Genomic DNA, 13,193 nt, shown 5'->3' with positions numbered 1-13,193 from the left:
CATATGAAAGACTGGTTGCTGTTGTCCCAACTACAGGGAAATTTAAATCTTGGAGATTTTGCAACAGGTGTTTGAGAGAGCCGGGGCGCTTGCACACGTGCCAAAAAATGTGCTTTCAATCCACTTTCAATGCACTTTGCAGCTGGATTTTACTGTGTGAAACAGCAAAAATGTTAAACTGCATTGAAAGTGGAACGAAAGTGCATTATTTGGCATGTGTGAAAGCGCTTTTGGTGTAGTGCAGTGATTAGAGTGTTGGACTAGGATCTGGGTGACCTCGGGTCAGTCACACTCTCACAGCCTAACCTACCTCGCAGGGTTGCTGTGAGGATAAAATGGAGGAGAATGGGTCCACATTAGGGCAAAAGGCAAGATCTAAATAAATGAAATAAATAAATGTGTCTAGTAGAAAAGCCAGGCATCGTAGAATGTGTTGCATTGGGCAGGAGAGAAGGGTAGACTGTTTCTTGTACCTGAACGGTCTTTTATGCATGGCTGTTTCCCTCGCTGTCACCCCTCCGATGACTTCAGGTCTTTGTATTGATTATGCATGCCGGTCGTCTCGCTCTCCCCCTGCGTTTCCTTACAATTTGCCCACATTTTCGGAGACCTGTTATCTTGAATTCGAAAATGCGGGAAAAACAGGCCTCTCTCTCTCTCTCTCTCTCTCTCTCTCTCTCTCTCTCTCTCTCTCTCTCTCTCTCTCTCTCTCTCTCTCATTGTCTGCCTCTCTCTCTCTCCCCATGTGTGTGTGTATGTGTGTGTGTGTGTGTGTGTGTGTGTGTGTGTATGTGATGTGGGGTAGAGGGACTACTGCCCTATAGGAGTGGCCCTATAGGTCACTATGCAAGGCAGTCTTGTATCCACCTAGGTCTGCAAGGTTGGATAAGGCCAGCAGGTTGACACGGACCAGGGCTTCATTCTCCGGATAGTTTGACAATATTCTGACCAGGGATGTGATCACTCCTGCGGCCACCAGTTGTTCTTGAAGGTCATCTAGAAAAAGGTAAATGCAGGAATGAGGATCCAGGAATAATCCGTCAGAACTTCCAGCAGTCCGTGACAGTATCGACTGTCACAGAGCAGTCTTATGCAATATTTCTCTGCTTGGCAGGCTTAGTCTAGAGTAAGGCCTTTTATGCAGGGACGTTTCCCTGTGGTCACCCCCACCAATTGCTTTGGGGCTTCCTTTTGATGATGCATGATTTTTTTTCCACCTCACTCTCCCCGTGTGTTTCGCCCATGTTTTCCAGATGCTGTTTTAGCCAGAATCCCTTCTGGAGCAAGCAGAACTCTGCTTGCTTTTGCACAGTAGCAGGAACTGGAACCAGGACAACAGGTGGGACCCAGATGGGAGAAGCCCTGGCAGTGGCGACTGAAAATGCCATCAAGTTGCACCTGACTTATGATGACCCCGAAAGGCAGAGGTGTTGAACTCATTTGGTACTAGGACCAGATTTGACATAAATGTCACCTGGTCAGGCAGGGCAATGCCTCACCAGCCCAGATCGGGACTGGGAGGGGGGGCTGCCTCAGCTGCCTCGCGGGCAGGATAAGAGCTCTCAAGGGGCCAGATCCAGCCCATGGACTTTATGTTTAACACCCCCGCCTTAGGTAGGGTTGCCAGCCTCCAGGTCCTAGCTGGAGATCTCCTGTTCTTCCAACTGATCTCCAGCCGATAGAGATCAGTCCTCCTGGAGAAAATGGCCGCTTTGGCAATTGGACTCTATGGCATTGAAGTCCCTCCTGTCCCCAAATCCTTCCCTCCTCAGGCTCTGCCCCAAAAAACTCCTGCCGGTGGTGAAAAGGGACCTGGCAACCCTAGCCGTATGGTTTTCAAGGCAAGAGACAAACAGAGGTGGTTTGCCATTGTCTGCCTCCAGAGACCCTGGAGGTGGTTTGCCATTGTCTGCCTCTACATAGAGACCCTGGACTTCCTTAGTGGTCTCCCATCCAAGTACTAACCAGGGCCTATCCTGTTTAGCTTTCAAGATCTCATGAGGCCGGGCTAGCCTGGGCCATTCGGCCGTGGCATTAAGATTGTTTTAAAAAGCAGGGAGGTTGTCTGGCATTAATTGATCTTAGGAATTGATTAAACATAGGCGTTATGTGTCATCAAGTCGCATCTGACTTACGGTGGCCCTGTGAATTAATGACCTCCAAAATGTCTGAGCCCTGAATTGGGTAGCCCAGGCTAGACTGATCTTGTCGTATCTCAGAAGCTTAGCAGTGTTGACCCTGGCAAGTATTTGGATGGGGATCCTCCAAGGAATACCAGGGTTGTGACATGGAGGCAGGCAATGGCAAACCACCTCTGAATGTCTCTTGCCTTGAAAACCCCACCAGAATGGTTGCCAGCTCCGGGTTGGGAAATACCTGGAGATTTTGTGGGCCTTGCATACTGAAGGCCGTGGGTTCCCTTATTGAATTAATCCATCTCATGTTGGATCTTTCCCTTTTTCTATTGTCTTCAACTACCTTCAACGATTGAACATACCATCCGGTTGGCTAGCACCGGAAAGGGTCATAAGAACATAAGGAAGGTGATGCTGCATCAGGCCAGGTCCATCAAGTCCAGCATTCTGTTCACCCAGTGGCCAACCAGGTGCCTCTTAGAAGCCCACAAGCAAGACGACTGCAGCAGCATTATCCTGCCTGTGTTCCCCATCACCTAATATAACAGGCATGCTCCTCTGATCCTGGAGATAATAGGTATGCATCATAACTAGTATCCATTTTGACTAGTAGCCATGGATAGCCCTCTCCTCCATGAACATGTCCACTCCCCCCTTAAAGCCTTTCAAGTTGGCATCCATCACCATATCCTGGGCCAGGGAGTTCCACCATTTAACTATGTGTTGTATGAAGAAATACTTCTTTTTATCTGTTTTGAATCTCTCACGCTCCAGCTTCAGCAGATGACCCCCCCCTTCTAGTATTATGAGAGAGGGAGAAAAACGTCTCCCTGTCCACTGTCTCCATACCATGCATAATTTTAGAGACCTCTACTATGTCTCCCCTTAACCGCCTCACACGTTCAACCAAAACAGGGCAAGAAAAGAAAGAAAAGAAAGACATGACAATAGAAGCTTCTAGGGATCCATACGTTGAATCCCAAGAACATGTCTGCTAGATCAGCGAATTTTTTTTGCGAAGCTTCCAAACTAATTTCAGAGCACCAGCCGTTTCCGCGCCTGCCTGCTTTTCCCTTTGACTTTTGCAGTCAACAGATCATGGTGGCTACTTACTGTTATCGTAGCAAATGCGACCGATGGCCCTGCCGACATGGAGCAGCATCTCTGGGTCGGTGCTGTCCAGAAGGGGTACCAAGATGGGAATCAAACCGGCATTGATACAGGGGGTCTTCATTTCCTCTTCACAGGCAGAAGAGAGAGAGAGAATACTCATTCTGTCATTCTGATATAATCGCCTAGCATTTTAAAATTCCAAGGATCTGTAGCTCTCAGGGGTCTGTCCAAAGTAAAACCACTAGAACTTGGGCAGGTGTTCAAAAAAATTTAGTGCATTCATTTGGCAATCTTAGACTATGATCACAATAAACCCCCAAACACTTTATTTTACCATAGTGGTTAAGTGGTTAAGAGTGGTGGTTTGGAGTGGTGGACTCTAATCTGGAGAACTGTGTTTGCTTCCCCACCCCTCCACATGAGCAGCGGATGCTAATCTGATGAACTGGGTTGGTTTCTCCACTCCTCCACATTAAGCCAGCTGAGTGACCTTGGGCTAGTCACAGCTCTCTCAGCCTCACCTACCTCACAGGGTGTCTGTTGAGGGGAGGGGAAGGGAAGGTGATTGTAAGCCGGTTTGATTCTCCCATAAGTGGTAGAGAAGAAGAAGAAGAGTTGGTTTTTATATGCTGACTTTCTCTACCACAAATCGGCTTACAAGCACCTTCCTCTCCCCACAACAGACACCCTGTGAGGTGGTGAGGCTGAGAGAGTGTGACTTGCCTAAGGTCACCCAGCTGGCTTCATGTGTAGGAGTGGGGAAACAAATCCAGTTCACCAGATTAGCCTCCGCCGCTCACGTGGAGGAGTGGGGAATCAAACCTGGTTCTCCAGATCAGACTCCACCGCTCCAAACCACTGCTCTTAACCACTACACCACGGCATATAAAAAACCAATTCTTCTTCTACCCAGATGTAACTAAATGGACAGAAGATACAACCATGGCTAAGTTAGTCTTTAGTGAATAATAGACCAAACTGATTTTTATGAAAAATGGAAAGTATTTCTTAACTATATAGCTATTAACTAATAAAAATTAATAGAATGTAAGACTTTATATAAGAAGTGTATTGTCAGATACGTGAATATCATAATTCAAAGAAGCTATATTAGAATAGAAGCTGTAAAGTAAGTTCCAGCACAATGTAAGAATATGATGCGTATGTTTTATGTTTTATTTTACTTGTTTGAAAAATAAAAACATTTTAAAAAATAGAGGCTCAGCTTTTGCAAAGCTTGTTCTTGCTTATACCGATTGTAAAATAAAATTGTTTGGTGACATGTCAAGGGGAAAATGAAACATTTTTGGAACATTTCACTCATAAAAACATAAGAAAAGGCCCTGCTTGATCAGACCCAGGCCCATCAAGTCCAGCAGTCTGTTCACACAGTGGCCAACCAGGTGCCTCCAGGAAGCCCACAAACAAGACCACTGCAGCAGCATAATCCTACCTGTGTTTCACAGCACCTAATATAATAGGCATGCTCCTCTGATACTAGAGGAAGCAACCACAACATCACCTGTGATACTAGAGGAGGCAACCACACTATGGGGGTTACCGCACTTTGTATTCCCAGCGATGTATTAAGAGTTTGAAAATGTTGTAAAAAACATCGCTTTAAAAGGTTTTTTGGATACCACGGCTTATAAATGGTTGGAAGACGTCTTCACAGCTAAAGGGGCCAAACAAAGTGTGAACAGTATTTTTTATAACGTTTTCAAACTCTTAATACATTGGTGGGAATACATAGAAAGTGTGAACAGTATTTTTTATAACATTTTCAAACTCTTAATACATCGCTGGGAATACAAGTGCGGTAACCCCGTATAACCGGATCAACGTCAACAGATGTTCGCGTCATCTCAAAGACAACACTTTTCAGTGGAAGGAATTCACCCATTTAGGAAAGGGACATGAAACATGATCATGCTTTTGGGGAGGGGAATTTCATAAGAACATAAGAAAGGTCCTGCTGGATCAGACCAAGGCCCATCAAGTCCAGCAGTCTGTTCGCACAGTGGCCAACCAGGTGCCTCTAGGAAGCCCACAAACAAGACGACTGCAGCAGCATCCACTCGGAACCGATCCAGACCTCCAAAGCCTGCTGCAAATAACTAGATTTAATTTTCTTTAAAGGGAATAGATGGGTTCCTTTTTAATAGCAGCCTTTCATCACCGAGGAAGAGCAAACAGGTCTGTAAGCTTCACAGTTGCGCTGATAATGAAACAGATTACCTTATTATAGGGCTCCTGAATAATTGGTTTTCTGTTTTTTTTAAAAAAAGGACAGGTGACATACCGTTTTTAGCTATCTCTGCAAGCACCTGGGCTGCCTTCGCTGCGCAAACTGGAGTGCTATGCAAAAGTCTGCTGAAAGCTGGCAAAATCTCCCCATCTGCAAGGAGGGTGGAGGTTCTGTGTTCTGCAACGAGAAAGAACATGGATGATTTATCTATTTACTTGCGTATTTGTTTATTTATACCCTGCCTTTCTCCCCAAGGGGGGCCCAAAGCAGCCGGCATCCTTCTCCTCTCCACCACTGAATCTTCACAACAACAACCCTGTGAGGTAAGCCTTGTAAAAAAGGAAGGAAATATTGGAAACATATCTGATGAAATGCAAAGAATATTGAAAATTAAGTTTTGAGTTAGATACTAAAAGCATCTTGTTAAGTATTTTGCCAGATAGTAAGCCAAAAATATATAGTGAATTATTTAAGTATATGGTGACAGTGGCAAAAGCGGAATCTGCAAGAAAGTAGAATGCAAAAGATTACCCAGATGTAACGGAATGGACAAATAAAGTAGCAGAATCTGCAACCATGGCTAAGTTAATGTCTTTAGTGAATCACAGATCAACCTCTGATGTTTACAAAAAATGGAAAGTATTTTTTGAGTATACGTGTGTGTGTGTGTTAAGTGCCGTCAAGTTGCTTCCGACTCATGGTGACCCTTTGAATCAATGTCCTCCAAGACGTCCTATCTTTAGCAGCCTTGCTCAGGTCTTGCAAATTGAGGGCTGTGGCTTCCTTGATTGAGTCAGACCATCTCTTGTTGGGTCTTCCTCTTCTCCTGCTGCCCTCAACTTTTCCTAGCATGATTGTCTTTCCCAGTGACTCTTGTCTTCTCATAATGTGCCCAAAGTACAACAGCCTCAGTTTAGTCATTTTAGCTTCCAGGGTCAGTTCAGGCTTGATTTGATCTATAACCCACTGATTTGTTTTTTTGTTTTTTTTGGGCAGTCCATGGTATCCGTAACACTCCTCCAACACTTTTCAAAGCAGGGGTGGGGAACCTTTTTCCTGCCAAGGGCCATTTGCACATTTATGACATCATTCAGGGGCCATACCAGGTGTAGATCTCCCGGTGGGGCGGGGAAGAGGCTAGGGTTGCCAGGTCTCCAGCCACCACCTGGAGGTTGGCAACCCCAGGGGAGGCCACATAGAGAAGGCCTGCAGGGTGCCCCCACTCCCCCCTCCCAGGCAGAAGGGCAGCCAGCAGTGGGCCCGAGCAAATGAGGTGCCAGGGGGGCGCAGCCCACAGTCGATCAGCAAGGGAGGAAGGAAAACAGAGAAAGAGGAAAAGGGAGGGAGGCAGAGAAAGGGAGAAAGAAATTGAGAGAGAGGGAGAAAGAAAGAAAAGGACGGAGGGAGACAAAGAAAAGGACGGAGGGAGACAAAGAAAGAGACAGAAAAAGAGGGAGAAAAGAGAGAAAAGTCTTCCCCAACACACACACACACACACACACACACACACACACTGGCCCTGCGTGACCGGGCCCCAGCCTCCCCTGCCCACACACACACACATACACACACACGGCGGCGCACAGAGCCCCGCGCGACTGGGCCCCAGTCTCCATGCCCTCTCCTCCCCAGTCCACAAAAGGGCCCCCCGAAGCCCGATCGGCTCCTGCATATGCTCTGCCACCGGGAGCCACCAGCCTCTTTCCCCCTCCCTCTCGCTGCTCAACAGCCGACAGTCGGCGAGAGGAGGTCCAAAGGGCGCTGCAGCGCCGCTGTAAGCCGTGGCGCCAGGAACACCCTCTGGGAGTGCCGCCCTGCGCCCCCACCTCTGCAGCAGGGCCCCGGAGCTCCCGAGGGCCACAAAAAATGTCCTCGGGGGCCGCATATGGCCCCCAGGCCTGAGGTTCCCCACCCCTGTTTCAAAGGAAACAACTTTCTTCCTAAAGCGTTCTTCATTGTACAGCTTTCACACCCATACATAGTAACAGAGAATATGATGGCATGAATTAACTTGATCTTGGTTGCCAGTGACACATCCTTACACTTAAGAATCTTTTTGAGCGTATAGCTGTTAACTAATAAAAATAATAGAATTTAAGAATTTAAGATTTGCAAATATAATATTAAATCAACGTATAATAGAATAGAAGTTATAAAGTAAGTTCCATTATAATGTAAGAATTTGGTGTATATGTTTGCATATTATCATGTTTGTATGTTTTGTTTTATTTGTTTGAAAAATAAAAAGTATTGTAAAAAACAACAACCAACCTTGTGAGGTAGCTTAGGCTGAGTGGGGCGTGATTGGCCCAAGTTCACCCAGCAAGCTTCCATGGCAGAACGGGGATTCAAACCTAGGTCCCCCAGATCCTGGTCTGACACTCTAACTTCTATACCACACTGGCTCTCTAAACGGCAGGGCCCTGTGAACTTGACGCTAGTGTGGCTGTTAGGGGTGGGCTGGATTTGCACCATGATGTGAAGACCAAACAGGGATAATGGTTTAGCAGGAACAGACATCTGAACAGTAGGTTTGGCCCTAGGTAGATTGGGATTTCTGAAAGGTATGTCTTTGCTAGCCTGACCTGGATGGCCCAGGCTAGCCTGATTTCTTCCAATCTCAGAAAGTAAGCAGAGTCGGCCTTGGTTATTAGTACTTGGATGGGAGACCACCATGGAAATCCAGGATTGCTACGCAGAGGTAGGCAATGGCAAACCACCTCAATGTAGGGTTGCCAGGTCCCTCTTTTCCATCGGAGAGAGGTTTTTCTGGTGGAGCCTGAGGAGGGCAGGGTTTGGGGAGGGGAGGGACTTCAATGCCATAGAGTCCAATTGCCATAGCGGCCATTTTCTCCAGGTGATCTCTGTCAGCTGGAAATCAGTTGTAATAGCAGGATATCTCCAGCTAGTACCTGGAGGTTGAGAAAACCAGTACAGGAGCAATGCTGCTAACAATGCCAATATATTATAGCTACATATACACTTTACAGTATGTGGTAATGAAACCAACAACAACACATACATTCAGTACAACAGTGGATGTACAAAATTTCCACAGCTCATTTGAATTCCATCAGGTAAGTATCAAATAAGTCCTTTGAAATAACTATCTTAGTCTTTTCTCAAAACAGATGCTGCAAGATGAACAGTCAAGGAGAATACGATCGTTTCGGAGCACAAAGGCTCAGTTCTTCATCAGTTCTTCAAAAGATGCAATGCATGCAATCCTATATCAACATCCATACCAGGTTTCAAAGAATAACCTTTTCCAGAATAGTGCATAATACTTCCTCAGAGGGGTAAAATGCTGAGTTCCTTCCACTCCTGGTACTGTTGTACTGAATGTATGTGTTGTTGGTGGTTTCATTACCACATACTGTAAAGTGTATATGTAGCTATAATATATTGGCATTGTTAGAAGCATTGCTCCTGTACTGGTTTTCTCATCCTCCTGATAATAGTACAGAGGTGTCTTTTTTCTCCTTCAGTACCTGGAGGTTGGCAACCCTATCTGAATGTCTCTTGCCTTGAAAACCCTACTGGGTCGCCATTGATTGTCTTTGACTTGATGGCACTTCCCACATACGTGCATGCCTTCGCTATTAGCAATTTGTGGTAGGTTGCATCCTGTTGCAATGGCATTCCTGCTATCTCATCAAATCTAACGGCATATGTGATACACCTGACACATGCCAGTCATGGGTGTGTGACCAGACTCACAGTGAGAAATACATCGGAGGAACTCACCTTAAAAAGTTTCCATTCACTCAGCACTATGAGCGGGGCACTTGTGTGTAATTTTGCTACAACTAGGGTTGCCATTGCCGACCTCCAAGTTGGGTCTGGAAACCCCCCAGAATTACAACTGATCTCCAGACTACAGAGACCAATTCCCCTGGAGAAAACTGCTGCTTTGGAGGGTGGACTCTGTAGCATTATACCCTGCTGAGGTCCCACCTGTCAATCCTAGTCCTCAGCCACAGGGACAGCAAAGACCCTTACTTAGGGTTGCCAGCTCTGGGTTGGGGAATGCCTGGAGATTTTGGGGGCAGAACCTGAGGAGGGCGGGGTTTGGAGAGGGAAGGGACTTAACACTGCAGAGTCCAGTTGCCAAAGTGGCCATTTTCTCCAGGGGAACTGATCTTTATCAACTGGAGATCAGTTGTAATAGCAGGAGATCCCCAGCCACCACCTGGAGGCTATATAGAGTAGCAGAATGTGGCTCAAATACAATCTAGAAATTAATAAATCAAAACTGAATTTGTAAACATAACAATAGTATTTATATCACCAGAGAGTCCAAAAACAAAAAGCATACATAAGTGTTAACTTCACACTATATGCCTCATAGGGCTAAATTGCAACAAATTAAATGTAGCCTGTAAGGGCTAATATACAAAGAGAAATTGAAAATTCAATACAGCCTAAGGGCTTATATTACATAGGAAAACAAATTCCTCATAAATCACGAAGAAACAGGTGGAGAAAAGATCCGTGGCTGGGTCCGACGCAAGGACGCGTTTCGAATATCTTCTTCAGCTTGCCGACCCCAAGGCATTTAAAGGGACCACCATTAACAATTCAATGAATTTGCAGCGAAATTCCACTGCTTTAATGAAACAAACAGTCACTACAGCAAAACTTCATAGAGATGAAAGAGTTCCCATGTTGCAAGAAAAAAACGCAGGGGATAAAAATCATTGGTAGGTTGCCAAGGCTTCTTTGGAGCGAAAAAATCACCTACCGGTGATTCCTATCCCCTGAGGCAAAGATGGGTCCTGACAGTTTCAAAATCCAGATGGAAAAATTGGAATTAGAAATAAAAAAATACTCTGAAGACATTAAGGATTTCAAAGCCAAAAAGTTTAAAAGGGATAAGGATGATTATTCCTCTAAAAGGGTTTACTTATGGTACTACTCTGAGGAACATAGAAATGAAAGACGATATAATCATGGTAGGATGGGGGGTAACAAACCTAACAAACGGCAGGGATACCAGGGTAACAACCGATTTAGTGAACTGGATTCCATGACCAGTTCTAGCTCAAATAGGAGCTATGGGCTTCGACCCCGGGACGAAAATATGCATTTTTCCGACAAGCGACCGTACAGGAAAAAGATAACCTGATTGTTAATTTGTCTTCCAGAATTTTGACACCTGTGGAAGAGAAAGTGTTGAATTTCGGTTTAGGTTTTGTTCCCACCCCCACATACTCCTCTTTTCAGACCCGTGTTGACTTATTTAAACTGTTTAGATTAATTAAATTAAAAGATCACTTTAAAACTGTTTCTGGTCCTTCTACTCCATTCCGACCCAAATCAAAATTTAATCCCAACAGCACAAATCCAATGATCTATGCCTTCCAAAATGCAGTCACTAGAGATGTACAAAAACTAGAAAATGCAAGGGTTCCAAAACAGTATAATCTAACCACAATTGAAAAGAATGCCCTTGATAATTTGGCTTCAGATAAGAATATAATTATTCACCCCGCTGACAAAGGGGGAGCAATAGTCCTACAGAACAAACAGGATTATGTTGAAGAAATTATGCGCCAATTAAGCCAAACAGAGTATTACCAAAAAATCTCTAAGGACCCTACAGACATTATTTCCACTCTTATAAATAAGGTTTTACAGGAAACATTACATAACGGTGAAATTGATAACTCCACAGCTGAATTTTTGCTTAATGAACATCCTAGAATGCCGGTTTTATACACTTTGCCTAAAATTCACAAACCGGGAAAAATTCCTCCTGGACGCCCAATAGTATCCGCTTCGCAAAGCATTTTGGAGCCTTTAGCTCAATTTTTAGACTTCCACCTTAGACAGTTCGCAGTAGACACGGAATCCTTTTTGCAAGACACTGGGGATTTTATACGCTATATTGAGAATATACATGTACCCACAGACTGCATTTTGGCAACTGTGGATGTTGTTGCACTGTATACAAATGTCCCTTTAAATTACACCCGTAGAATTATTGAACATTTACTCGCCTCCAGAGTAGATGCGATTCCTTCTTCTAAGTTTTTGTTGTGCCTCCTGGATATTGTTTTCAAACACAATTTCTTTCGTTTTGACAACCAATTATATTTACAGGTGGGTGGCATCGCCATGGGCTCTGCGGTGGCCCCGACAATTGCCAACATATTTATGGCGGATTTTGAACGCAAATTTATTTATGGTGATAACCCCTTTAAGAACTTTATATGGGGTTTTAGGCGTTATATTGATGATCTTTTTTTCCTGCTTTCCTCTGATATTAATTTTGATGAATTTATGTTGTGGCTGAATAATTGTGCTACGATTAAATGTACTGGAAAATGCAGTGCACAACAAATAGCCTTTCTAGACACCATGGTGTATAAGAACAGTGACAACAAACTGGCTGTCACTCTTTTTAAGAAGGAGACAGATAGAAACGCCTTGCTACACTTCAATTCATTCCACCCCAGGCATTTAAGACAAAATCTGCCTTATGGACAATTCATTAGAACAAAACGGATCACCACCACCCAAAGTGATTATGAAAAAGCAGCAACCAATTTAACGGGTGCTTTAGCAAACCGAGGATACCCTTTTAATATTATTAATAAGGCCAGAAATAGAGCAAACAATTTGGAAAGACAAGATCTATTATACAAATCTAAACCCAGGGAGCCGAGTGACTCATCTCTAACCTTCGCATTACAATACACACATTTATCTCCATTGATCACTCAAGCCATTAAGAGACATTGGCATCTATTGGCTGACATTCCGGGATGTAGCAATCCACCTAAAATTGGGTATAGGAAAACGGCTTCCATTAAAGACAGGTTAGTACATTCTGACATTTACAACCACACCAATACACATTCTACCGTGGGACATTTTAAATGCCACAGATGCCTTGCATGCAACTTCTCCCTTGAAGTAAAGGAGTTTAAAAGGACCGACTGTAACTTCACCTTCCAATTACGGTCCTTTACTAACTGCAACACCAAGTTCTGTGTTTACTGCTTACTTTGCCCCTGTGGCAAGATTTATGTGGGATCTAGCATTAGGGCCATAAAAACGCGCATATTAGAACACAGATCCAGGATTAGATCCCACATAACCTCAGCTCCAGTTGTTGATCACTTCCTTCGCCTCAGGCATAGTGAAAACGACTTGCGTTTCTTTGTGATTTGGCACCTCAATCCCAAGAGATTCAGCAGGGAAGACAATGAGAGACTATTGAGGCAAAAGGAATCATACTTCATACACATTTTGAATACTGTTACCCCATATGGTTTAAACCTAGAAAACGACTTGTCTTGCTTCCTTTAAACTATTGTGCAGTATGCCTTTAAGAAGGGTCGGCTTTGTGGCTAAGACGGCACAGATGTATATACTTTGAAGCCTCTTGCAGCAGATAGGTATTTAGATAGTTTCACATCGCATACATGGCTACACTTGTGAATGTTACCCTTCGTGGGAATTGAACTATATCCAGCACTTTGTAATTTATTATCAAGATGTGCAATATAAGAGGAAAATGCTTGTATTTTTGTATATATTTTATTATAGAACTTGTATTTGTATTGTAATAACATAGTATTATGATCAACTTGAATTTTAAATTATTATAAATTGTACTAGGAAGGACTGATAAAGAATTCAAATTGTCAAGAATTTGAAACGGCCGTATCCTCCATGAAGTTATTCCT

The 13,193-nt window shown here is 44.1% G+C and overlaps 1 protein-coding gene across 1 annotated transcript in view; it reads right to left on the bottom strand.

The window, feature by feature from the left end:
- LOC130477705 (rap1 GTPase-GDP dissociation stimulator 1-like) overlaps nt 1-13,193 on the bottom strand; it is a 68,460-nt gene that overhangs the window by 35,648 nt on the left and 19,619 nt on the right. Inside the window, exons 2-4 of the mRNA XM_056849752.1 lie at nt 5,551-5,673; nt 3,249-3,374; nt 868-996 (exon numbers count right to left, since the gene is read on the bottom strand). Of these exons, the coding sequence (XP_056705730.1) occupies nt 868-996; nt 3,249-3,374; nt 5,551-5,673 (378 nt within the window). The remainder of the gene's footprint in view (nt 1-867; nt 997-3,248; nt 3,375-5,550; nt 5,674-13,193) is intronic.

The sequence above is a fragment of the Euleptes europaea genome, chromosome 5 (genome assembly GCF_029931775.1).
Source record: "Euleptes europaea isolate rEulEur1 chromosome 5, rEulEur1.hap1, whole genome shotgun sequence".
Lineage (NCBI taxonomy): Eukaryota > Metazoa > Chordata > Lepidosauria > Squamata > Sphaerodactylidae > Euleptes > Euleptes europaea.
Note: the sequence above shows the minus strand (reverse complement) of the source record. Positions and strands in the feature narration are given on the sequence as shown.